The following is a 27,464-nucleotide window of genomic DNA, read 5'->3' on the forward strand; positions in this document are numbered from 1 at the left end:
CAATATTGTCAACACGCACTACGTGTTTTGCCTTTTTTTTTTTTAGTGCGTGTTGACGACGGCTGCACATCTGAATAACCTGTTTGCCTTTCTTTTAAATATTAAAGATCACCATTTTATCTACTCCCCTTCTCTGCCTACCTTCTTCCTCCATGGAAACCTGTGTGGCCTAAAGAATTCCTAAGGGTTCGTGTGAGGGGATCATTATACTGGAACTTCAAATGGAATCAGGTTCTATGGTCAGATGAAACCATAAATAAAGTGGTTGGGCGCACACAGAGAGATATGAAAAGGTGTAACTCATGCCTACAGTTAAATATGGTGGTGGCTCTTTCATTTTGGGGCTGTTTTTCTGGACTTTTTATGACATTGCATTCTAAACACATAGACATTTATATGAAATTGATCCCCCTTTGAAGCTATAATAGCTTCTACTCTTCTGGAAAGAGTTAGGAGTGTATCTGGGAATTTTGTCCATTCATCCAGTAGAGGTCAGGCGCTGATGTTGGACAAGAAGGCCTGGCTCCCAATCTCCAGTTCATCCCAAAGGTGTTTGATGGGTTTCAGGTCAGGGCTCTGTGCGGGCCAGTCAAGTTCTACAAACTCATCCAACCATGTCTTTATGGCGCATGCTTTGTGCAGTAGGGCACAGTAATGCTGGCATAGAAATGGACCTTCCACAATCTGTTTCCACAAAGTTGGAAGCATAGCATTGTCCAAAATGTCTTGGTATGTCACCACCAAGATATTTGGTACAATGCAATGCCTATACCTAAACATCCATGCCCATATACACTTATACATAGACATTCATGTTCACGTACACTTATACGTAGACATTCATACTCACATACATACATAAAAACATACATACCCCCTCCAATCTTGAAAGTTATCTTGTTGATTGACCTATGATTTATGCACCTGTTTTAAATTATTGGTTTTACAGTTTAACTTTGGTGTGCAACTCATACAGGTGGTTTTGATGCGCAATTTTACAAACAGAAACATATATATATATATATATATAGATAGATAGATAGATAGATAGTATATAGCAGCATTGTGGGTGGAACGTAAGTCATCCAGCTGGAGGTAAATGTGACGTGGCAGTTAATGCATGAAACAGATCCCTAGCTGAGGAACTTCTACCAGTAATGGTAAGGTAATTGAATTTGGCACTAGATGGGGCCTTTTGTTTAGGGATTATGGAATAAGAAAGAGAAATTGATGGAATGTAAAACTCCTCAGTAATTAGTGAAATGGGGAAGAAGTAAGGAAAGTGTTCTCTTGCTGTCCACTTCAGTTTTAATTATTTAAGCTATATGCGTATGCCTCATGATTTACTACAATTCATTTAGCGTTATTTCCCTGATGTAGGAAACATTTCAAGTCTGACCCCTGAGCAGAGTTTTACTATATCTTAATGACCGTGCTAGCGGTGTCACCACATGCTTCAATATAAAATGCAAGCATACTTTGGCTGCAGTGATTTCCAGCTTGTTTGAGGTCATTGTACCTATTAAACTACAGCCAATATTACACAATTGAAGCTTGATGGCTTGGCTTTGGTCTGTTTTCATTTCAGGCTTAGCGGGTATAAAAGAACGAGTCTCCAGGTGTGGCTACCTCATACTATCTCACGGGCCCTCTAATGTAATGTTTGCATATCTAAATCCAATTACTCGCAGAACTTCCTATGTGTTGCTTGCTTTGGCTGTAATCTCTATTTTCCTAATTTTTTTCCCTGTGATCTCTCCTTTCATCTTATATTAGACTTGGCTGAAAACGAATACACATTACTTGAGCAGTAACTCTCATGCCCAAAGTCACACTTTTTATTTTCACTGCAACTAATTAATGACTTGATCCTTTGTCAGAATGTGGAGATTTTGTGTATAAAGTACTCTGCTTTGATACGCTAGGTAGAGCTAATATTTCTGTTCTTAATACTAGCATTATTTTAAGCATAATTCTTAGCAGTATAAAATGTATTGCTTAGTATTACTAAGTAAACACGTTTCTAGCTGATGAATCCATATGCCACAGAGTGATATATCACAAAGGGCTGCTATTTAATATTGGCAAAGAATATTATCAGAAAATAATGCACATTTAATGTGGAACTAAACTAGCAGGAAAATGTTTTATACAGGTGATGTTATTTTGTAGGTATGTTTGACGTACACTTACTGTCTAGGTGCCCCTCCAAAAAAGGAAAATTGTATTAGAAGTTGGTTTTTATGGTAAATGCAAACTTAATTTCCTGTACATTAACATAGTTTAAACCATAATTACATGGGAATAACATGTCATGTAAGGTCTTTACATCCAAGCTCTGCAACTTGCATTTTCTTTTCCTTTACTATTAATGAGTGCAGCCTAGTGCATGTTAAGCAAAAGGACAGACTAGGATCTTATCAAGTATATTTTGGAAGAAAGAGTAAACTGATACGTTTGAAGGATGCATTTTATAACAGGAGGTCTTTAAATTATTGGGTTAAAGGCTTAGTTGTAAAAAGTTGATTTCTGTGAAGACTGTCGATAAGGATACCTCCCAATAATCCAGATATCAAAAACAGGGAAGATTTGTTTTAGACATTATGTGACTTTGTCACCTATTGATAGCGGTTGTGCATTTCAACATGGTATTTGGGACCAGCATAGTATTTTTTACTTACACAATTTAATTTATCCCCTTAACGACCTTTGCCGGTTCAGGACCGTCATGGAAAAACGGTCGCTTAACGACCTTTGACGGTCCTGAACCGTCAAAAAATTAAATAAGCTTAGAAAGTAATCAACGATCACTTTCTTCGCTTAAACGGCATTACTGTAATGCCTCGTTTTAAAAGTGTTTAGGGCGGCGGCCCAGGAAAAAAAACAATAACGATGAAAGAGTTCGCTAGATGGTCTCCAGACCCTCTAGAGAACTCTGGCTCCACTTGCAGGTTGAATACAGGTACTGCACTCAACCATGCAAGTCAATGGAGCCCAGCTTTCTAATCACAATGTGATTAGTAAAATATTCAAAAATAAATAAAAAAAATAAATAAAAAAATGTGCTAACATTTAAAAATAATTATGCAGTGATGTCACTAGATGAACCATCCAGTACCAGCAAAATGTGTAAAAAAAATAAATATAAAAAAAGTATTAAAAAAATAAAATAAAATAAAAAAATAAAGTTTATTATTTTGAGCAAGTGCTAAAATTTCTCAAAAATCTCAACAAAGAGTTAAAATAAAGGCACTTCAAATACCCAAGGGGTGTCTAATATATAAAAAAAAATGGCTGATGGGGTAAATTGGAGTGGCAGAGCTCAAAGATAGGGCATGGGTACAGACTGACCAAAATGGAGAAAAAAAGCGCACTTCCCAAATGTGGCATTTTAAATCTCAAACAACACGACAAACCAATGCATGTGGGGTATCGCTGCACTCAGGAGATGTTCCTGAACACACATTGGGGTGTTGTTTGACAGTGACATATACCAGAACCTGTATATCTATAACTAAAGTACAATTTGTGTGAAAAAAATAAATAAAACAAATTACTATTACAAAGTTTGACAAAATGTAGTTGTATAATTGGTGCATGGAAAGGGTTAAAATAACAGCATTTGGAATACCCTGGGGTGTCTAGTTTTCAAAAATATATGGTTTGACGGGGTTAAATTGAGTTAACCGGCTTCAAAGATATTCCAAAGAGGAGATGGAGGCAGACTGACCAGATTTTTTAAAAAAGGTTTGGAAATCATAAAACGCTGCTTGTACTTATTGCCCTATAACTTACAAAAAACAGCAAAAAAACATAAAAACATTGGGTATTTCTAAACTCAGGACAAGTAGTAGAATCTATTTAGCTAGTTTTTTTACTTGCTTTTTTAGGTGAGTAAAAGATTTTTCAAATAAAAGTCATAAAATGTGTTTTTTTTCAATTTTTCACCATGTTTTTTTTATTTTTTTTATAGTAAATAAGATGATACGATCAAAATAATGGTATCTGAAGAAAGCCCATCTTGTCCTGAAAAAAACAATATATAACTTATGTGGGTACACTAAATGGGTGAGGAGAAAATTACAGCTGAACACAAGCACCACAAAAGTATTAAAACAGCCTCGGTCCCACAGGGTACAAAAAGAAAAAAACGAGCCCAGTCCTTAAGGGGTTATTAACATGTTACTGATGTTTGTATACATTGTGATATACTCCTATCTCATACTGTAGAACTGTACTTATATCAAGCAAACATTCTGACTTCCTAGAAAACAGGGAGATCAGGGGATGAAAGATGGACTGAGGGGAATACCTGGGTGCTGCTTTCCTGGGGATCTGAGGTAGTAACTTTAGTATCCAAACAGAGATGAGGTGCTTGGTCATGTCCACTCCGACTCCTGTTAATGCCTGTTCTTACCTGCTTCCCACCTGCCTATGCTTTAATGTCTAACCGTGCTATTATAACCATTATGAAAAAAGTCACAATTTCCTTAAGATGCTGTGTCTCCAAACCTCTGCTTGCAGAATAGATGGAGATTACTTGTATTCATTCTGGCCCCCTTTTCAATTACACAAATGTATTTTAATCCTTTATATTGATATATTCTACTTTTTATTACAAACAAACTGATACAAAATAGTATAGAAAATAGAAAGTAAGAACATGAAATTAAGACAGTTCTTGAAAATGTTTATAAATCATCAACCTGATATCAAATATGCCTTCAATCTTTAAAAGTGGTACTTATCTTCCCAAATATGATGTCCCTAAACTATGAATGAATGACTGTAGGTTACTTTTGCTGTATACGTTGACCATTGTCTTTGCATGCATGGGAGGGCTAACATCAATAGAATAGATTTTACATTTATGTATATGTCACAAGGTTTTCCAGTTTTTAGTATTTTACAGTTCTTTTAAGCAGCAACAGGAGTTGGATCGGATATAGAATAGGCTCATTATTGCAAGAGTTTTTTTCCTCTGTTCCCTGCAATGATTCCAAACGCTCTTGCACACTTCATCAGTATTATTGTAATTCTTTGGCTGCAGGATATTTGGCAGCTGTTGCACCCCACTGGCAAATCCTATTCATACTTCTTTTCCATTCATGATTGCCATTGGAGAATTGATTTCTCTCTCCCTTACTCTAACCTTTCCCCATCCATTTTGAATTGTTCAACTTGAAACATTTTAATTTCATATCATACATCTATTCAACTCACAATCTTTTTTTCTCTTTTTTTTTTCCCCTTCTTGTAACTTGTCACCAGGGAAACTGTATAGCGAGATTTTTTCATCTTTCCTGGCAATCAAAGTTTTATTTTACATGCTTATTATTGAGCTGCATTTTTTTTTATTTAGTCTGAGCCTGGGATTTCAGCTATGAAGTGGCATCAATGGATGTCCACATTGTGTGGCTTTGGTGTCAGTAATGTGGCAACAGACATTGAGTGGCTAGAATGAAGTATTAAAGTAAATTGCTCTATATGTTTTTATTTTATTTTTTTTACCAATTTCTGCAAAGTGATTTGTGAAAGCTTTTAATCTCAAGAGTTTTAGATCTACAGTGTATTTCCAGTATACTAATGTTTCTAAGTTACAATTTTCTTTTGTCCAAAATTTTATTCTGAAGCACGGAAGCTGAAAACCAGTTCCATAGAGTTGACTTTGGTTTTAATTGGACCTTTATATAGAACATTTAGCTGCAATTACTGCTTTAACAAAAAATAAAACACATTGAATGCATATGATAGATGTATGGTTCCTTTTAATTTCCATGGTGTGCCTATAACGATACATATGCGTAATCTGTAGCGCTCCCATTTCCCCACCCCAGCTGTTTACCATGCAGGAGATGTGTTTGGCTAAACAAATCTCCTGACGTGAAATACTTATGACCAATTAGTTCCAGTGTTGGCTTGGCAAGTGCTCTGGAGGATCCAAAGAGACCGTTGTGCACATTTTGATTGCAGAGCTATACTGCCAATGATATGAAAGATGGACCAGAGACGAGAGCTGCAGCTTCTCTATAATGTAAGCCACTTGTGGAAGGCAGTTTTCAAATAGTGCCACAGATTCTAATTGGTTTGAGGCCAGAACTTTAGCTGGGTCACTCATTTACCTTTTTTTGTTCTCGAGCCGCTCTGATGCTGATTTGGCCTTGTGCTTGGGGCCTGCTGAAAGTTGAATTTCCTCCAAACTTTGGATGAAGTAGTAGAAGCTTTTGTTTCCCTCTATCAGTTTAGCTTTAAATTGTAACAAAATGTCCAGTCCCTGCTTATGATAATTCACACACCATATGTCGCTCTAGGAATGGTATATTATGAGGCATGGGCAATATTAAGACAGTGATCAAAAATCATTGCAATTGAGTGGCCATTGTTTTTTCTGGCCTAGAGTGGCCCATGTTATTAGGGCAGATTTCCCTAGTGGGATCCCTAACATTGCTGCTGCTCGGTGGGGCCTTTTGGGGACATCAAAAACATTCCTTTGTTGGTCATTCTGAGATAGAACCCAGCATAAATATTATGTCTCAGTGCTTAACACAGAGGGCACAGGGAAGATTTCTTGCTAGCGATGGGTGCTGTTGAGCTGCCTGGACAAGCCCCAAATAAATACACTATTACATGTGGCTACTTCTAATAATTTTTAAACACTTTCTGTATTCTGGTTTTCACAAAGCATGGCAGCACCACCAGGTCTACAGATATAGGAAGTTTATTGGACCAAAAGAAAATAAAGCCTGTGTTTTCAGTGGGACTTCCCCTTTAATGGGATTTCATTGTATGTGATAGGCAGAGTAAACAACAAGCAAGTATGGGTCACTGGTGCCTATGGAGCATCTAGTCAGATGTCCACCCCTCCCTGGCGGTGGCTTCTCCTAGTTTAGTGTGAAAGCTCAAACATGCCAAGATCCGGGGACTGGCCCTAAATTAGACTTTTGTGGTGTCATTTTTTACATATTGTCTTTTAAGTGCAAGAACCTTAATTAGTTGTCTTCACTTGTAAGTATAATGCACTGCCTGGTTATAAACACAGAGGGAGATTTTCCTCCTCAAAAAGTGCTGTGCTTGGTAACTTTCATCTTGTTTGCTGTCATTCATTGGTGGTTATTTTCTAAAGGGGAAGTTGTTGGGACAGTTGTGATTTCAACTACTTGACATCACTAGACATTATGAAGGTCCAATACCAGTGAGCCCCCACAATGTGTGGTAAAATCACTGAAAGTTCTTCAAAGTCTCCTCACCCATTAAACTATGCAAATACATATGGGGTATTGTGCAGAATCCTCTCAGGAAATTCCAATGGGTATTTAAAGGGACCACACAGCTATGAAATGGGTTAAACTTTATATTATAGCTGGAGTGTCCCTTTAATGTGATTCAAGGTGTCGCAAACTGATCATTATCCCTGCCCTTCCTATGTCATACTAGATAGGTATGATGTCCGCACTTTCATCCACCTACAAAAGAAAGATTTGCCTAAAAGATGGATCACGGTGAATAGTTGTACCAAAATCATTTTAGTGACAGCTACACATTAGTAAATTGACCTCTTTAGAGGTGACAATGTCATTGACTTTGAATTAAGGCAATAAGAGCAGAATGCTCACCTTTCTACAATTAAGACAGCTTGGTTTTATTCTCATGGATGTAACTTTAGAACAATTTGTTGAATGCTAAGCTTTCATCTTTCGTATATATAGTGATGAACTTTTATGTTGGAAAATGTTGAAAGTGCTCCCATAGCAAAGCTAGTTTTTTTTTTATTTTTTTGGCAGCCAAGTCCTTTTAAAATTCCTTTAATCTAACCAATCCATGTATTTTGCATTCATCTAGTTAGTTGGAAGTCTCTGTGAAAGCCGTTCTGTGAATAAGAATTTATTATATCAATTGGATGCCAAAAAATATATTTTAATATTGTATTTTAGAATTGATTTACCCATCGTATTTGTTTGTCTTTAACGTTTAGGGAGGGGTCAGAGGAAATAAAAATTAGAAAAACAAAAACAAAAAAACACAGGGTAGATCTAAAGTTTCATTAAAATTACTTATGCTTTGTCCCAGGCATTTTAAGTGGGCCATCTGTCTAAACATCTCTCTATTTTTTCTGATCATTTCCTCGACTTATTCATGAGCCATGGGAGGTCTCCTTTGTAGTGTAGCTTGGTTCAGTCCCCCCCTACTGAATACATCTCTGCTTGCATAACATATATTTCACAGTGCTAGAAATTCTCTGAACTTCAGTTCAGATGAATGGCCCAAATTGTGAGGGTCCCCCCTCTTTCTTTCTCTCTTCTCTTTATCCTACCATGATTTCTATGTGAAAGTGACCTCACTTGCCATGGAACCCCACCACATTATTCTTGATCATTTTACACCCCACCTGCTGTTACTGCTCTGATGATGAATTTCTTAATGGCTGGTTCACTCTTGACAATTGTTTTAAGACAATATTTGTGTTTTTATTACCGAACTCCTAATTGTGCTTCTTTTATAGCTGTCATAATCTGCCTTTGTACTTTAGTAATGCATATGTAAATAAACTCCACAAAACTAATTCAGAAATTGTATGGAATAAAAACACCATGATCATTTTCACCCTATGAGGTTTTTCTTTTTGAAAACAATATCACTGCTGCTAAAACTATTTTATTGCCTGTTACGAACTTAAAATTGTATTTGAACTTTGAAGAATGAACTTTTGGTTTTATTAAACGTTACATAGTATTAATCAGCCAATTGGAAATTCCAAAAAAATGCTAGTCTCAAAATGTGGATATGTAATTTCTTGGTTATGTGTGTTTAATGTAATTTATTGCAACTCAGATGTTTCATAGTAGTAATAATACTATACTAATTTCTATTTTGTGGTAATAGACTATTCCAAGTGTAATTCTGTTTTGTTTTTGTTTTATAATTACTTTTTTCTCCCCCTTTTTTCTCAAAATTTCATTTGAGGGATTTGTTAAACATCTGTGCATTATTTATCCACACGTACCAATATTATTTGAATGTGATTAAGGTCTGCCTTAAGAATGATTTTAAAACAGGAGGCAGTTTAATACAAAGTAAGTCTGGAGGTGTTCGAGTTTTATAGCTAAAGAAAAGGAAGTGGGTAACACTGATTTTTTTTTTTCTTATGGGTAAAGAAAACGTTAGTTATCAGCATACTTGGAACTCTTTAGATTTGCATCGGTGGTTCCCAGGAATGGCAGCTAATTGTTCTGCCTTGAAGGCAGGTCTTTCATTTTTGCATAGGCTGGCCCATTCACCACCCAGCACCAATATGGGGCTGGGGTTTGAGACCTCCAGGGTGGTATACTTGGCATGGTCCCAGGTATAATCAAAAATGCATGCTCGTGATTCTCGCCACCAGCCACCTCTATGTGAGAGTTCCATGGAGTCTAATGAGACCAGAAAATGATCCCATTTATTTTAATAGAAGCACTTTCCTGCCAGTGACTAAGCACCCAAAGGTTGCATCAAAACCAGATGACAGAAGTGGTGGTTTACTTTACAATAGGTCAGCTATGCAAATCCAAATTATATTACGACCTTGAGTCTAAACCTTTGTGGTGACAGTACAATGATAAGTTATTGTTCAAGACCATTCAGTTCTGTGAACACATTGCAATTAATCCTGCTTTGAAGTACAGCTTTTTACGTTGCAGAAAACATGCTGATGTGTTTGCATCATTACAGTACCTGATGTTTATTCAGTGCCATCTTGACAGGTATAATTCTAAAAACACCACAGACTTTGTCTTAGCTTTTTAATCGAGATTTTGTATCATTCAAACACAGACAGGTTTCTACTAGTAAAAACTCTTACGTACAAATAAAATGGCTGACGTATTCAACCCTTTACGGTGTGAATTATGTTTGGTACATGCTACTTGTATGTTTGCGCAGGAAACATTTTTAGTAACTCACATGAAAAATTGCTCTAGCACCAATAATGTACCATTGAACAGTTACTACAGTGTTCTGTTGGGTTCCCACCACTGAGCTACTCAAGGACATAACAACTCTAACAACAATTTACCGTAACTTTGAGCTATTGAAATGTGAATTTATTTTTCTTCCATCAATTTTCTTCGAACACAAAGATTTCTTGGAGCTCCCGTTGTCCCTAGTCCCTAAGAGAGAAAACATCCCCAAAACATGATGGTACAACCCCCATGGTAGACAGCTGTGATGGTGATCATTGTGGGACATATGGTGCCGCGCATGAAATAGAGACAGAATACAGAAACTTGTATTCACTCACATGAATGGAGTACCAGGTACCCAAACACCCTTCATAATATGATACATTTTGATAATATAAATATATTTATATAGCCCTTCGGTAATCAAAAATAGGAACATAGGAAATGATAAATACGATAGAACAACCTGGCACTCTGGCTAGAAAGAGATCTTTTATATACAGCAAGCGTCCTCAGCATGACTTCTCAGCACCCTGGAGATATGTCACAACCCTGAAAATTGAACATGGGTGTTGTAGAAGCTGTATTGAATAAGTGCTCAACGAGAGAACACGCACAGATAACGGAGATTAAATCAACTCGGGGCCCATTAAATCGTCCAGGTGTCATGAGCTTTCCAGTACGCCAAATATTTTGATTGGCGTCACACGCAAGCAATTCTCAACCACTCTAATCCAAGAGAGGTGCTAAGAGGTGTCAGCATACAGTTTTGTCTATGCACTAGAAAACCCCTGTCTAACATTATCCAGTCAAAATACTTCTCTGGGATTTCTCAGACACCTTGTCCTTTGGCCCCCTGCAGGTGTCTCTTGCGCGGCTCACATTTGTGTTCTCAAGTGGTTGTCATGGATACTTTGGACCTTCCACAACACTCACCTGTCAAAACAGTGATTAGAAGTGTTAGATGCCCCTGCCACTCTGAGGGGAAGTTTATTCCTACAGAATTCTAAACACACTGAAATTTAGTAAGCAGAAAGGTTGCAAACAAAACCTTTTTCTCTATTTGCATGAGGGAAGACAAATAGAGGTTGATGCTTGTGTCGTGGTAAAAAAAATACTTTAGGTCAACAGCCCAGGATCATAAGGCAATTATGTAGTTAATTTACTGTATGTTTGTACAGTCAGAAGCACTGAATAAATTGTTGGTGCTACATACAAAATAAAATAAAACTACAACCTATAATGTGATAAATATGTAATTTTTTCATAGGGTGCCAATTTCTAAGAATGATGAGAAGAACTGGGAGCTGTCTGTTGTCCTAGATGAGAAAACTCACTCGATTGCAGTCAACAGACAAAAAGACCATTTCACTGTAAGTCATTTTTTTTCTAACAGTATATGCTAAAACAAAATGAGCTAAACTGAAATTACCGTAAGTTATGTTTGAAAACTTTTTTTCAGTCCCGTTTACAGAAAACCAACCCTTTTCTAATTAACTTTCCATGATTAGGTAATCCTGTGCAATATGGTGCTTTCCGATTTCCAATTCCAAATATATATATATATATATATATATATATATCAATTACTATTTTATTTCTAAATGAAAGATGTTTTCAAATCACTACACAGGGTTTATATTGTTGGTAAAGAGAAAGGCACACAGTGTCTTAGTCCTAAAACACACTGCAAATCTTTCCACGCATGCAAGGCAAGAAGTGCATATTTTAATTATTTCTATCCTATTATGTTTTTTACAGTGTCTATCTGGCTGCAGCAGTGGCAAAACATGAGCAATTATAAGTTAATTGTAAAGATATTGAGAAAGCACTCTTCTTCGGATGTGTATTATTTTGGTTTGAGGTTTTGTCTACACTTTTGTAAAAAACACTGTTGTATTGTGAAAGTCCATCAGCTGTGACTAACTGTTTTGATATACCCTTCTTAAAGGAGTGACTAGTGGCTTCTCTTTTAATGTGTGAAGGCGTTTCAGACACAGCTCCTCACATGGTTCTAATTAGTCTTTAACAGGGACGTGAGGTCCATTTCTTGCTGCTGAATCCGCATTTCATTCACCCATAACTAGAAACACCTCTCTTCAAACGGGTCGCTTCAAAGAAAAGGGGAATTTAAGCTTGCACAGCTTTTTGATGTTGGTTTCCCTTTAACTGAGAAGATCTTATGTTTATACAACTGTTATTATTAAGAAAACATAGCTTTGTTCAGTAGCGAACATTTAGTAACAATGTCTGATTGAGAGGGCATAGATCTGTGCAACAGACTCTGGTGAATAGGAAATCAATGTGCCTTCTGCCAAAGCCAATTTAATTATTTTCAAATGTAATTTTCCGAATCAAACATATATGCTTTACGCTGCTGTTTTTGTCAGACTTAAATGTTTCAGATAATCAAACTAATTTTAATATTAGACAAAAGAACTAAAGACAAAATGCCATTTTTAAATGATTTCATGTATAAAAAAAGGTATCCAGTCCTACTTGGCCCTATGTGAAAAAGTTATTCTCCTTTAGTTACTAAATCTACCAATTAACCAAATGTAATTGATAATTGGGCTAAACATCACAAGACACATTCAGGTATGCTTAATGCCAGTCCTGTTAAATCTAAACATCAATTAAAAAAAACCTGTATAGGCTAAAATGTTTTAAAGAGGTGATCTAAAGAAATTCAAGAATAGATGGGAAACAAAGTCATTGAATCTATTAGTCTTGAAAAGATCACAAAGCCGGTTCTAAGGCTCAGGGACTCCAGCAAACCACGGTGACAGCAGTTATCTACAAATGGAGAACCCAGACTAACATGTAAAAAGTAGACCTCACTTGACTCCGTTAAGGTCAGTGTTCACAAGTCTACAATAAGAGGCTGTGTAAAAAATGGCATCCATGGGAGAGTTGTAAGGTGAAAACCACTGCTGACCAAAAAGAACACAAAGGCTTTGCCAAAAAAAATTGATGACCATCCAGACTTTTGGTCTAATATTCTGTGGACTGATGAGGTGGAACGTTTTGGAAGACATGGGTCCTCCTACATCTGGCATAAAGCTAACACAATAAGAACATCATACTGTTCAAACACGGTGGTGGTAGTGTGATGGTCTGGGGCGGCTTTGCTGTTTGAGGACGTGGGTGACTTGCCATTATTGGTGGAACCATGAATTCTGCTTTCTCCCAGAAAATCCTGAAGGAGAATGTCTGGTCCTCAGTACATGACCTAAAGTTCAGGCACAATTGGGTTATACAGCAGGACGATAAATATAGTTAATATGTACATGTTGATGAGTTGGTTTCTCTGCTTACCGAATGATTAAGATTAACTTTAATTTCAGGTATTCCAGTATACTAGGTTGTAGAATGTTAGCATCTTTAGGAACAAGACCATTAAATGTTACTTGTCCTGTTTTATTGGCTTACAATAACACACACCAGCTAGCCAACCTCTTAAGTAGTCATTTTTGTGATTGGGGCACCACCAGTTATAGAACAAGTTTACATGGATCATAGCAATGCTGCCAGGACTGAATAACTAGTGCAGAACAACATGCTTAAGCCTCACTTAGGCAACCGTGCTCTGGCTCACGGAGGAGGAGAGCCCTGAAAACTGCAGGGAGGTGTCAGACACATAGCTTGCCTGGAGCACTGAGGCCAGCTCTGATTATTTTATCCAAAGCTGAGCTTGATGTCCGCAGTGTCATGTGGTTCTACATTGTGACGGTTATGCCCTTTTATAATTAAAAAGCAGCAAGAGACCAACTATGTTCCATACAATATCTTAAGTAATGTTGCTGACCATCCCTCTTTATCTTCACACCATCCAATCCCACTCTTTCCTTGCCCTTCTTATTCTGTAGCTTTCTTCCTTATACTTTCTGAGTACAACCACCTAAAGCCACTTCACTTTGTGACTTTTGCGAATAAATGAGGAGGCTAAATCACAGTCAACTCTTACTCCAGAAAGTACTGGCTATTGGTGAAATCCAGTTAATCCGTTATACACAGGGAAAGCTGTACTCTATGTGAAATGTGCATAGTACAGCATTTATAATGAGCGAGACCATAAACATTTTTAAAATGGGTGTTTTTAACAGAAGACTTTAAGTCTTGGTTTCCTTTAATCCACAGACAGCCCGAAAAATAAAGGGAAATTGATTATTTTCTATGTATTCATTGAGTTACATGGCAGCCATGAGGAGGACTCTAGGTGTTTACCAATTTCATTTTTTTTATTAACTGTTCACCAGTTTCTCAATTTTTAACCCTGTGTTATTTAGTCCTTTGGTGGACCATTGTGTCTACTGAATGGTCAAGATAAGACTACCCTCCACATTCTCAACTGATGCGTACAAATAAGTACTTCTCCTTCATGATTATTTTATATTCAGCAGTTATTATGGAATTTCACACAGTTGTAAAGTACTGGTGTAGATATCTTCCTCGGGGGTACATGTCTTTTCTTGCTATATCATCTGAAAGAATTTCAAAGCCAAGACATTTGTAGTCATTACTATCTGTTTTGATAAAGATGAAAAGATTTTTTTGATGAGTAGATTGTTTCCTATTGATGTGTGAAATCCTTTTCCTCCCCCGGCAGATGATTATTTCTAGATTATCTCCTTCAACTACTTGATCCCCCCCCCCATCATATATATATTTAAAATTGTGGATGACCATTTGTGTTTCCCAAGGGGGTAAAATGTCCGCTTTGAGTATCCTAGAATGCTCCATTTTTTATATGTAAATAAAAGTAAATATTAAATACCACAAAGGAGATAAGTTACTGTTTATTAATGTTATGTTTTAATTTAATGAAAAGGACCAAAAAAATAGAAATTTTGTTATCTTCTAGGTTTTATCTTCAGCTGCCAAAATGTACATATTTGATACAGTGCTTTCAAATGTGAAAAACTGTAAATTCTTGGTTTTATCAGCTGGTCTTTTACTTTGTTACACTATATGTACAATGTATATCAAGCAGTCTGTGTAGCTAAATTATTAACCTGGCATCCTATACAGTTTTGCCCAATGTTCTGAGATAGTTGCCTGGTAGAATAAGATAGTTTTCATGTAGAAACTAGGATAATTTTATCCTATGAACATTAAAGACCAGTTTCTTGGTCTTGGGAATTACATTTGTTATTAATTGCCTCACTTTCTAAATAAGTGTTCTGGGTAGCTGCTTGGCCTCTATGTGGTTTGGCCCCTGCTCACTGGGATACTGAGTTCTGTCATAACTAATTTTATTTCCACCCTCCTTGGGATGTAGCACACCTGTTCCCCTGCCATTTTATCTAATACCGACATGTCATTTGCAGATAGACAGCAGATGGCTTCTTCCAGATGTACATCATGGACCTATTAGATTTGATGAGGTGATTGAGCTTGGTCTAGGATATATATTTTTTTAAGTAAAATATTTTTTAATGAACTCTTCTCTGGAGTTGCCATTTAAAAGGAATTGTCTCATTTCAAGAAAATACCCTCAGAAGAACCGACATTGTAATTTGTTTTTTTTTGTTTTTTTTTTTAATAAAAGGTTTATATTTTTACTTGTTGTGGACTTCTCTTCTCAAAGCACTTGAGGATGCATTTAAGGATGTCCACCCTCTTGGTCAGCCACCCAAGTGTTGCATTGCTTAGTTTAGTTTTAGTTTTAGACTTAATGACAATGGCGTGCATGAAGTTGGGAAGCCAACGCCACTATGGGCAACTGAAGCTTTCAACATTTAAAATGCATCTGGTTACAAAGTAATCATAGTTTTTCCTAGTAAATGGTAAATATGTATTTGAGATAATTATTTGGGTTGGCTGTGCACAGAACATAGTTATAGTTTAGTTAAAATAATGACAATTCTGCTTAACTACAGTGTGTGCTAGAAACGAATGTCTATAAGCTTGCAGCAAGCAAAATAAAATGCACAATGTCAATATGAACATGACTAAATCAATGAAAGACAGGAAGGTGTGTTACAATTTGATTCCTTTCCTCATTTGTATATGTCTGCTACTTTTCTATCTTTTTTTCTTGTAATTTCAGAGACGAAATGTTAGAACAAAAGTCCGTAGTCGAAAACTAGAGGGTCGGGGATTTAAATGTAATTTAAGGAAGTTTTACTAGGGTAGTAGATAAATGGAATCCCATCAAAAGTGGTTAAGGCTAATAAAATTAGAGAATTTAAACATGCCTGGGATAGGCATAAAATTATCCTGACTCTAAAGACAAGACAGAGGACCGATTTTACTACATTTTTTTTAAAAAATGGACAAGCAAGATGAGCCAAATGATTCTTACCTGCTGTCAAATTCTCTTACCCAGCACTTTAGAGCATGACATAGGGTTGTAAGTGCATGAGTGTGAGCTTTCCACCTGCAGTCAGACTATTTAGATATCTATTGTCTTTTCAGTACAAGGTAGTAACAACTCTGGCTCATGAATCTTAGAATGGTATCCACCAACTATCCTTCATTCTGTGCAACAAAATCTTAATTCTCCCACCCACAGCAACTGATGATACCCAAATTTAAAATGCCTTAATCTGTTTTTTTAGATCTCTTTGATAATCTAAATAGACAGTCAAAAAAATGCAATACCATTTGTGTTTTTACTACTGAGGACCTGTAGCTGTAGAACTCAACTTGAGTTCATGGTGTAGTTACCAAGAAACAATATTTATTCCACAGCCTCCATTAAACTAAAATAATTTCTTAGAGTGCTTTAGCCAACTGGCAAGCAAAAACCCCAAGCTTTTTATATAGTTTTATTTTTTTTTTGTTTTTTTTTTTTTACATTTTAGCTCTGAAAGCTGGAGAGTTATGGCTCAGTGTAGTTTAATGAAACTTGTCATTCCGTTGACATGTTTTGCAACTGATTTTAAGGCCAGCTTTAACTGTTCCACATGTAATTCCTGCAGCACGTTGGCAGCTTGCCCCACAAGTGAGCTATGTAATGTGTTCGTAATATAAATAGCAAATTAGCATTTAAGCTACTGCACTTAAGTTATTTGGTTTCACATGTGCCTGCAGTTGGCAAGAAAAGAGCGGAAATTAAACTCTTCAAAAAATCTAAGCGCATAAAGAAGTTTGTTCTTTTGATTGAAACCACATACTTAGCTTTTGATTTTAGCCAGTGCCAGTGCTAGGGAAATTTACCCCAGAAAGTAAAAAATACACTGCAAGCTGTGAAAATGGCAATTGGCGATGCATGCCTTCAGTGCTATTGCAGTTTCTCTGCAAATTCATCTACAGCCACTCTGTAATCTGTTATCTCTACAGGTATGCCAAATGTTTTACCTTTATGTATGGCAGAATTACTTAGAAATTCTTTTATCAAAGACTCGTTCCTCCTGTTCTCCAGCTAGACTTCAAACCTTTGTGAGGTGTTTGTCTAACTAAAAAGCTATACTCAAAATCCACATAGCGACGCGAGATACGATATTTTTCTTCACAATATTCATTTTCTTTTCCTTTTTTTCTCTTCCATACAGCACTTCTGTAATTGGCAGGTATTTTTTCATTAGCAATCTTGCCACCAATCAGTTTTATGTATTCTGTCATTTACGAGTACAAGTATTTATACATTTAATGTGCACTTTATTGTAAAGCTTGAAAAGTTGAAAAAATCTGTTATTTTGTGAAATTTAAAAAAAAAAAAATCTAAAGCCTGAAGAAGCACCTCATATGCCACCCATTTCAGGTAGACTCACCTGTGTACATTGACCTTCTCCACTATGGATATCTACCACAATTTAGCAACCACTACATACATTTCAAGAGAAGGTCACTTGTTTTCTTAAGGGGTCTTACAACCCCTTAATATCTTAGTATATTGTTCAGTTAGTCATACAATTCTAATTTTTACCAGGTTAATACTTGAAAAACAGTTGAAGCGTATAGCTAGATGAGGGAACTTCTATCTAGCCCCAGATAGCCTTTACACAGGATGTGATATTTTTCATGAAATTTTAAATAATTAAAAAAAAAAATAAATTTTTAGTTTATTTTACATATCTGCAGTAAGGGATTTTTTTAATGAAAGTAAGAATATATATATATATATATATATATATATATATATATATGCACATACACACTTGCGGTTAATAGTTTTGCTAATCATTAGTTAGCAACATAAGCTAAAGCATTGAAGAATTCAATCTAATATTTCAATCTGTTTTGGATCTTAAATCTATTCAAAAACAGGTTCTTCTGCTTCAGATGCCATCACTTGAAACGTTTTTATCTAGCTGTAAAATGTTTAAACACTACTCAGGTTTGTGAAATATACAGTTCAGTGATCGCTGAGCTTTTAGATTTCACCGTGCGCTGCCTTAATCTTTAATAATACCACTTTTTGATGGTTCTGGATAACTCTGAAAAGAGATGATCAGATTCATAGACATGAGAGAAAAATGAGGTAATATTTTCCAGTTGTGTAATGATTACTGAAACGTGACCTTAAAACTGGTGAAATGGTAATGCATCCTGTGCGAAATCAAGGTTCACAAGGTCATAATAATTCCCACCAAGGTATTAACGTTGCCTGTAACACGTCATATTTAGTCTTCCTGCATATTCCTGCCGTCCGTAATAAAACAGAAATTCCACACTTAAACTGTGAATGTTATCTACAGTGCGGAAAAGCCATTGAGTGTGTATGTATGTATATAATATATGTGTGCGTTTGTGTACATGCACAGAATATTTTTAAGACCAGTATGTTAATTGATATGGCCAAGGTATTTCTGCACTTCATCTGCCAAATAAATATGGCAAATACACCACATGGTAAATCTGTGTTTGGTTGCTTTGTTGGACACCCACCACAGAGGTATAAAGGAGATGATAGCGGAGATGACCAAAGTGCCATAGGTAGGAACTCTCCAGTTAATGTTACAAGTTTGATTTTACCTTTGGTCCATAACCTCATTTCATACTTTTTTCACAAGGACATGATATACAGTGCTGTGAAAAAGGATTTGATCCCTTCCTGATTTCTTCTATTTTTGCTTTTTAAATGCTTCAGATCATCCAACTAATTTTAATAAAATACAGACAATGTGAAAAAAAACACAAAATGCAGATTTTAATTCACCTTTTTATTTATTGAAGGTACAGTGTTAATAAAAATCTAGCTCACCCATGTGAAAAACATCCCCCCCCAGCAAACATTTGTGATAACTGGCAAGAGTCTTTTACATTGCTGTGAAGGAGTTTTGTCCCACTCGTCTGGGCAGAAATGGTTTAAATCGGACACATTGGAAGGTTTCCAAGCATGAGCTCCCTTTTTTAAGGTCATGCCACAGCATCTCAATCAGATTCAAGTTAGGACTTTGACTAGGTCACTCCAAAATCTTCATTTTGTTTCTTTTGAGCCATTCAGAGGTGGACTTGCTTCCTTGCTTCGGATCATTGTCCTGGGCTAGAGATTTAGGTCACAAACTGATTTTGAGGTCACTAACTGGTTTGACATCCTCCTCCAGAATGTTCGGGTAGAGTTCATGGTTCCACCAATTATGGCAAGTCACCCAGGTTCTAAAGCAGCCCCAGACCATCACACTATCACCACCGTGTTGGACTCATCAGTCCACAGAATATTATACCAAAGTGTCCTTTTTGGTCAGCAGCGGTCTTTGCCTTAACTCTCCCATGGATATTGTGGAATAGTGAACACCGGCAATCACTTTTTCACATAGGGCCGGGTAGAGTTTGCTAGCTTTTTGCCTTCTATACATGAAATGTACAAACTGAATTTTTGTGTTTACGAGGGTTATCTTTGTCTAATTTTAAAATTAGTTTGATGACCTGAAACAATTATGTCTGACAACTATGCAACAAAAAGAATAAATAAAGGAAGAAGACAAATTCCTTTTAAAACACTGATATATTTATGATGAAACTTGAAGCATTCACATTTGTATATTTCTAGACTGAACTGTGCGAAAGAATTATGCAGATAATAGTTCAAGAATTTGCCAAGAAGCTACCCCTCTTACCCCTTTAATTTTAAAGTTTGCTATATGTCTAGTTAGATGATCTATGAGCGGTTTTAACCCTTCTGTGACGATCATGCCTCTACGGTAACACAGGAAGAGAACTTGCCTGTGCCATTACCACCTTTAAATGGATGTACCCCTAGGTAAAACAGTGTGGACATGATTGTTTAGGTAATGTAAGAGTTGGAAATGGATATCTCTTCCTATTGAAGGATGTGGTATGTTAAGACCCTTGTAATTACTATGATATATAAGAGTTAGTATTAATTTTTTTCCTCTGAATGCCAGCACACTTTTTAATAATTGGTTTAAGGAGATATCTTGGATTCCGAAGTGGTAACAATATCTTAATATGTATGTGACTAAGAATATGCGTACAATGATGTGAAGTGGCCTCAGCTTTATATTTTTTTGTTTTGTTTTTAATTTAGAAAAATCATTTCCGCCCCAGGAACAAAGCAAGGTTTCTTTCTGGTTAATATTGTGTATTCAGGATATACCATATATAGCACCTAATGATTGGTTCAAACTGCCCCCTGCTGATACAGACCTCTTTAGCGGTGTGTCATTCAAAAGACAGTTAATTATTGAATATTATTTTGTACGCTGACAAAGCACATGCTATAGATTTTTCTTTGCTACGTGTTTTAACACAGGTTATAATTTATAGTAATAATTTATAACTCACAGCAGTTGGTGAAGCTCCTATTAAATTTTTACACTGTGCTGTGAAAAAATTAACCACACAAGTGCAGGAACGGGTTAGTCTGAAATTCTACATCTCGCAGTGTAATTAGTTCACTTTTCCAGCTTCATTGTAATTCTATGCTTCATAAAATTAATGTTTTCTGTATGCCTTCATGTATATTTTGCTTTGTGCTGCAGAAAAACAATGAATAAATTGGTGGTTGTCATATATACGTATCTCTTGGTGCGCTTCAATTTATAAAATAAACTGGAATTAACCGTATTTTTTACATTTAAAAAAAAAAAAAGATTTTTTACTTTAATGTCTCCAGTTGAATTATGCTTATGTCTTGATGCACTTTCTTGTTGGGGTGTAGATGGAGAGACTGAGACAAGTAAGGGTGTACTTGTGGAAGCTGTAGATCAAGATAAATAGCACAATTAGAATATCTGTTGCGCTACTTGTAATTGCTAATTATTTTTTCTGTTCATTGATTTTTAAAAGATTTTCCTGAACAAAATAAATTTCTTTGGTCTGCATTTCCTTCTCTGAAAAATTTCAGATCAATAATAATTGACCAGTCATATTTCCTAGGTGTGTCTTTTAAATCTGGGTTCCTGCCTCATTATTTGGCATTGTGATTCTTATCTCCTGGTCATCCAGAAACCATTTTCCAACCTGTATTATAAGTGAGTGTCATTGTTTTGTGTATTTCCATAGGATGTGAGAAGGTGCATTGCCAGTATTGCTTTGGGGACTGTTACAGATAGGAGTCTGTGTGCTATCTAACATGGAAAATTGCAAAAGCAAAATATAGATTGCATGAGGTATAGGATGCAGCTGCACATAAACGTTGACACACTTCAACATCATCACTAAAAGTTGCACTAAATGAAGGCAATGTTCCTCCAAGGCTTCATTATGTTATCCAGTTTCAATACTTATACTAATGGATCAACATAGATGTCTCCAAAATCCCGCGGTATCTGTTTTGTCTGTTTTGTCAATACAGAATCCACCTATATACGAAGATGTATATGGCAGAACACATCTCTTTGCATGTGATGTACTCTGTTCTAGTCAGCTACAAGTAGTGTAGAAAGTTTTCTTGTTAATGTCAATGGGCACACAAGCCAGCAACTGATTGGCAACTTAAAGCATCATCTGCAGCAGGGCAGCCTCTTCTGTGTTAGGTAATTGCTTTCTTTTTATTTATTGTTTCCATTTTGAGGGAATGTATATTAAAGTACTCAGAGTACTTTAGTGCATGTTCTTTATAGGGTATGCCCAAGACATGAGACTGTCCTTTGAAGCTACTTTGACCTTCTGTGGTCCCCCTACTTTCTAAATAGAGCAGACTAGATGGGCCAAGTGGTTCTTATTTGCAATCAGATTCTATGTAAATTAGCTTGCATACTTTCAGTGTCATAAATCTGAAGGAAGCAATCATATGTCTTAATTTGAAGGTTTGCACTTGCAGCATTTTATCCATGGGTACCGTTTGAACATTTAGGCTTCCCAGAGCGTTTTTCAGTCATGGCTGAGTGAAGCACATACTGACCTGCGGGAAGATGGGCAAGTATAGCACTTTATAGAGAAATAAGATGCTTTCCTATAGGAAATGAAAGGGATTTTGATATTTTAGAAATAAAAATAATAAGAAACAGGCATGAAATCTACCTTTTAAGTTAAATTAACCAAACTGCAAATTTGGAGTCATCCAAAGGAATATTTTCTGGGGTAATTGTAATGGAGTGTCTGTGACCTAATGAGTAACGCGTTTGTTTAATGTCCATTAATCCTATGTGTATGTGTGTGACTACATGTAATTAAATGGCCCAGTGTGAGCCTGTGCTGCTCTCTTCAGTTTATTTACCGTATTGTATAATAATTTGATATATTAGCAAATGACTATACAATGCGGTAACTAAACTGAAATAGGATTAATTGGAAAATAATTTACATATTAACCCCTATTGTGTAACAATTTATTCTCATCGTGTTTTTTTTTATTTTATTCCCCTCTCACACCACATTGAACACATCACATTATTATCATCATCATCATCATCGTCATTTTTTGTTCAAATGTTGTGGTTTGGTACATGCCACCCATCATGTCATATGGTGATGGAACATCAATTCTGAGACAATAAAGTTTGACTTCATTAAGGGCTATGTTGGAATTTGCAGAACATGTGAAACCCTTATCTTCTGTAGCATGAATGTGTTTAATCCATAGCACTGAAAAAATTCAAGATTTTCACCAATCTCATTAAAAGTATGCATTATGTAGCTGTGTAATATAGTTCCTTTATGTATGTATGTTTTACACACATGACCGGTTGAAATTTTACATCTGATATCTCAAAATAGTGTTTTCTGTAACACTTTTTAATGCCGTTTTTTATTGACTTTTCTATTACATGGCATTTGATGCCAAGGCCATTACAACCAGATCTATATTTTCAGCAATGTAGCCCAATTTTCTCATGCCTTGGTGATTCTGATTACACCCACATAGAGCTAGAGCCCCCTAAGAGGCACTGAGTATGCAAAGGAACAAGAACATTGTTCCATTCAATCAAAGTCCACATCATCTGCTCAGAACAACGTGTGACTGATTGGCAGTTTTGTGATTAATTCTGTTAGTGTAATGATTCCTTTAGATTGAAATGCCGTTGTATGTCGCATTTATGTCAGGTTAGACAACCAGAAGTGCAGATATACTTAGCAGACATTAATATTATTGGGCTTTTAATGCTACACTTTTACGAGCTATTGTGTTCATTTGTAGATGATAATACCTTAAAGTGGCAGTTAATTCTGATTGACTTATAAAAGCAATATTCTTTTAACTAACGACTTTGCAGTTTACTGGCCGTCTAAGCGCGTGAAAGTGCTAGTGGTGCTTTCTTCAGAAGGTGGATATTAGGTTGTAATGGCATAGAGGTTTTCTGTAAGCGAGCCACTGGGACTTTCCAGCAATCAATAGTATTGCTGGGTTCCAAAAAGATTTAGGATAAAGCCCAATAATGATTGTGAGATGTGGCTTGCTTTGTATGGTGCACTAAACTTTTACTTACTTTTTCTCCAATCCCTTATACTTATTGCTGTAATAGTACAATGAAGCTAGAAAAAAAGTATAAGAAACATTCCCTAAGCCCTTTATACCTTTGCCAAGCTGCTTTTCAACTTGTGTGCATGCGGCTTCCATCCTTGTATGAAAACAGTGTCACTTCAGTTTAACTTGAACTGTCTGTTCTGCGCTTCTACTGCGAGGTCACATAATATAAATGAACAATCTACCTTAATAGGTTGGATACATGTAAATCAACATCAGAGCTTACTAGAATTAATATACTTTGGGGCATTTTTTTTAGTTGCACTAGTTCAAATTGTTTAAATGCATAGTTTTTTTTCCCCCTTTTTTATTGTTTTATTTATAAGCGTTTATTATGTAATTTGAGTGTAAAGTTAATGTCATTTTATCCCTGGACCTCTGGAGTTTGGGGACGAAAAGCAGTGCTAAGCCTTGCTGTTCATTTCCAACCAGTGCTGCCCCATGTAGACCAAAGAAGACTCCAGAGCGCTCATCATCCAGTGTTCCCACGTGTAATTAAGGTGTATTTAATACTTTCACGTTAGGTTTAAATCCACCTGAGATCAATTCATGGGTATTGAGTTGCACAATGGGTTCATATAAATGTTATAAATGTTACACTTGCCTTCAGATAGTCAATTGATCATCATTAAGTGAATAATACATGATTTCATAGAACAGGCATCCAACACCCCTCTATTGAATGAATTATTATACAAAATGAGCCCTGCAAAGAGTGCTTTTAATTCTGATAATGGAAGTTGCATAATGAACAGTAATTAAGCTAGTGTATGGGTTGATCAGTCTGCTATGGGAAATATTACATTTTATGGCCAAGGATGTAAGTAATTTGTTTTCTGTGCCAAAGTATTTTCGGGTGTGTTTTTTTTTTTTTCCTGTCAATTTGCGTGCATTGGAAAATGAAATGTTCCATATCATTAATGGAACATTTTCCATGTCATTATATAAATATGTTTCCATCTGTAAAGTGGGGAAGGGAGATAGAAAGTGGGTATGTTCTGTATCAAAACAGCATGCTTAGTTAAGTATAGTAGACATGTATAGTGTGATAAAAGATTCTTTCTGAAACGGTTGAATAAATGATGAATATAAAATTTACCATTATTCATGGTAAAATAATTTTTGCTTCCAAACTCACCTGCAGCACAGTACCCACTGCCACATAGTTTCATTACACTCTTATTTACCTTCCATTGATATATATATATATATGATTTACAGCTATAGCATAGTTTAATATCAAAAAAGCATCCACATCCTGTGTTTCATGTTACCGAATGTCAAACTTTAAAATATGGTAATTTTTGAAAGACAGTTTGAAATTATTCATTAGAAGCTCTTGTTAATCAGTATAACTATTACACAACTTTTTGCTGCGATGGGCACAGGAGTTTTGCTCCTTAGGGAGAGTATATTATATGCAAGACCTGATCTGGAAATAACAAAATGTCACCATAAGTTATTTGCATTACCTGTCTAATTGCATTAAATCTAGCATGTCTGCAAAGGCTTCAAAGTTGGTTGGCTGCTTACTTTTTTGCCAGAAATCACTTGATGCCGCAATACCCAGAGGCAGCTGTTCTCAGGTCTTCACCTTTCCCCAGGGATTGCCGAATGCTTGCATAGTCGGACCCTGTCTCATAACAGAAGCGTGGAACATGACAGGTTGTTTTGGGAGCCATCTGTTAAAAATGGCTTCTGCTTTGTGTGCAATAATGAACTTGCATTGAGTTTTATGTCTGCCTTTATATTAATAGCCTGTTATGATGTCCAAACAGGTGGAAGTTGATGGAACTAATGTGAATGTGTCCGGTGAATGGAACCTGTCTTCATCTCTGATGCATGTCAACATTGGGGACACACAGAGGACCATCCAGGTAAATACTTGATTCCAAATTTAATTCATGTCACATATGTCGCGTAAGTCATTGTAAATGAAGAAGAAATGTGTTACTGTTGAAACGCTAACTATGGGGTATGATATTAATATAACCTTTTGACACATTTTTTGTATTTTTGCTATAGTCTTAAACATAGCTTACACCTGTTTTGTTTTTTTACTGGTAATCATAGATACAAAATTTAAGAGCAAACCGTGCCTCATGCCACATGATATAATGGTGACAATACAACCCCCTCTCTCCCCTCAAAAATATGCCCCCATTATTGCCAAACCAAATGGTAAAACTAATCTAAACAAAGTTCTACACCCCGCAATGAACCGCAGTGTTCCCAGTGCCTTAAAGGTAAACACAGAATGTACCTTCTGATGCAACAGGGTTTAGGTTCTGTTTTCCCCTTCTCTTGCAATCTTTTATGTTGGAAGCCAGATGAAGGTGGTCACCCATTTCAAGCCCTTGTTCTAAACAGATTGTGCTGAAGGCTGTATCTCACAATTAATGTCATTGATACCAGACTAGGTGGAACTAATTTTCTGTGGCAAGACAGTCGACTTAGTAACAGGCCTCTGCTTCCTTACAAGAAATGACACATTTGTTACTTGCCTGCAACCCAGTGTCATGCTACTTTTGTGTAGATGATTTAATAGTTGGTTATAATGTACATTAAACTTTTCCAATGACACACTAATATAATATTTTTTTACCAGTTACACCAGTGGACAAAAAATGGTCTTGGTGTTTAGACTAATGGCTGACACATAGTGACACTTGTACCTAAATGTTGCAAACTTCATAAAATATTAATGATGGTAACCTTGGTGAAACAAACAGTAAAATATAGGACACCAAAGCTTCAGTGCAGGTCTTTGGGTAGAGTAAAGAACAAGTTGTAGCATATGAAAGATACAGACACTGGCACAAACCTCACATGGTAACGTGCGGTAGACAAAAATGTATTTTGAGTATACTATAAACCACTATGCAGACCACCATTCAAAGTGTTAAAAATGTAATCTTAATTGGTTTGAGGTAGCCCTGCTATTTTCAGTCGCTTAAAACTTAAATCTCAGAGTTTTTCTATATCCGTAGACTGGCTATTCTGTCGTTCCTCACCTCCCCCACCTATGCTTTTATCTTTACATTCTTTTGTTCCCCCTTCTCCTCAATGTCACTGCCAATTTAAGAGCTTTACATGTTAACATTTGCAGGCCTGAATGCAAGACCCTGAATGCGACAAACCTATGCAGCTTCTCACAAGCAGCTGCACTACTTAAATCTTTATACCCCGTGCCCTTTTTTTAGTGGTATGGAGGAGACAAAGCCTTTGTATGCAGAATTAAAAGGTACTCCAATTATCTTGTCTTGCTGTGCTCAAGACCACCTTGTTTTCCCAAGAGCCTTGTGTGTGAGGAGACACTCTCCTGCCCATCAGAACAAACAACTTTTCTTTAGAGTCTTTCAGAGAAGTGACCTCGGCCATCTCTGCAACTGATGTGGCCAACTGTCCTGACTTTGTCAGCTGAAACACGCAAGATAAACCTGCCTTATAATCCATGGTGCTTTTCCTTCATTACCAGGTCACACCTCCATTGAATTGCTTTGTTTTTACTGCACGGCTTTAGTTAAATTGTTGGAAAAGAATGGCCGACAAACAAATGGTGTTCTAAAACCGCATTCGTGTTTTTTGGACAAGATTCAACACAATAGTCAAAAGCCCTCTAATTAGGGTGGAGTGTTAATAAAATGATAAAAAAGGTCCCCACTTTCTTTTTCATCCTGCCACGTACTGACAGCTTATCATGCACTTGT

General features: G+C 36.3%; 1 protein-coding gene across 1 annotated transcript in view; it reads left to right on the forward strand.

Moving 5' to 3' along the window:
* The window catches only part of LOC149299919 (propionyl-CoA carboxylase alpha chain, mitochondrial-like), a 166,654-nt gene that overhangs the window by 94,569 nt on the left and 44,621 nt on the right, over positions 1-27,464 (forward strand). The window contains exons 19-20 of the mRNA XM_089485827.1: positions 11,206-11,308; positions 25,533-25,631. Of these exons, the coding sequence (XP_089341953.1) occupies positions 11,206-11,308; positions 25,533-25,631 (202 nt within the window). The remainder of the gene's footprint in view (positions 1-11,205; positions 11,309-25,532; positions 25,632-27,464) is intronic.

Source organism: Sceloporus occidentalis, unplaced genomic scaffold, assembly GCF_023333645.1.
Source record: "Sceloporus occidentalis isolate IW3139 unplaced genomic scaffold, rSceOcc1.0.p SCAF_27, whole genome shotgun sequence".
Taxonomy (NCBI): Eukaryota; Metazoa; Chordata; class Lepidosauria; order Squamata; family Phrynosomatidae; genus Sceloporus; species Sceloporus occidentalis.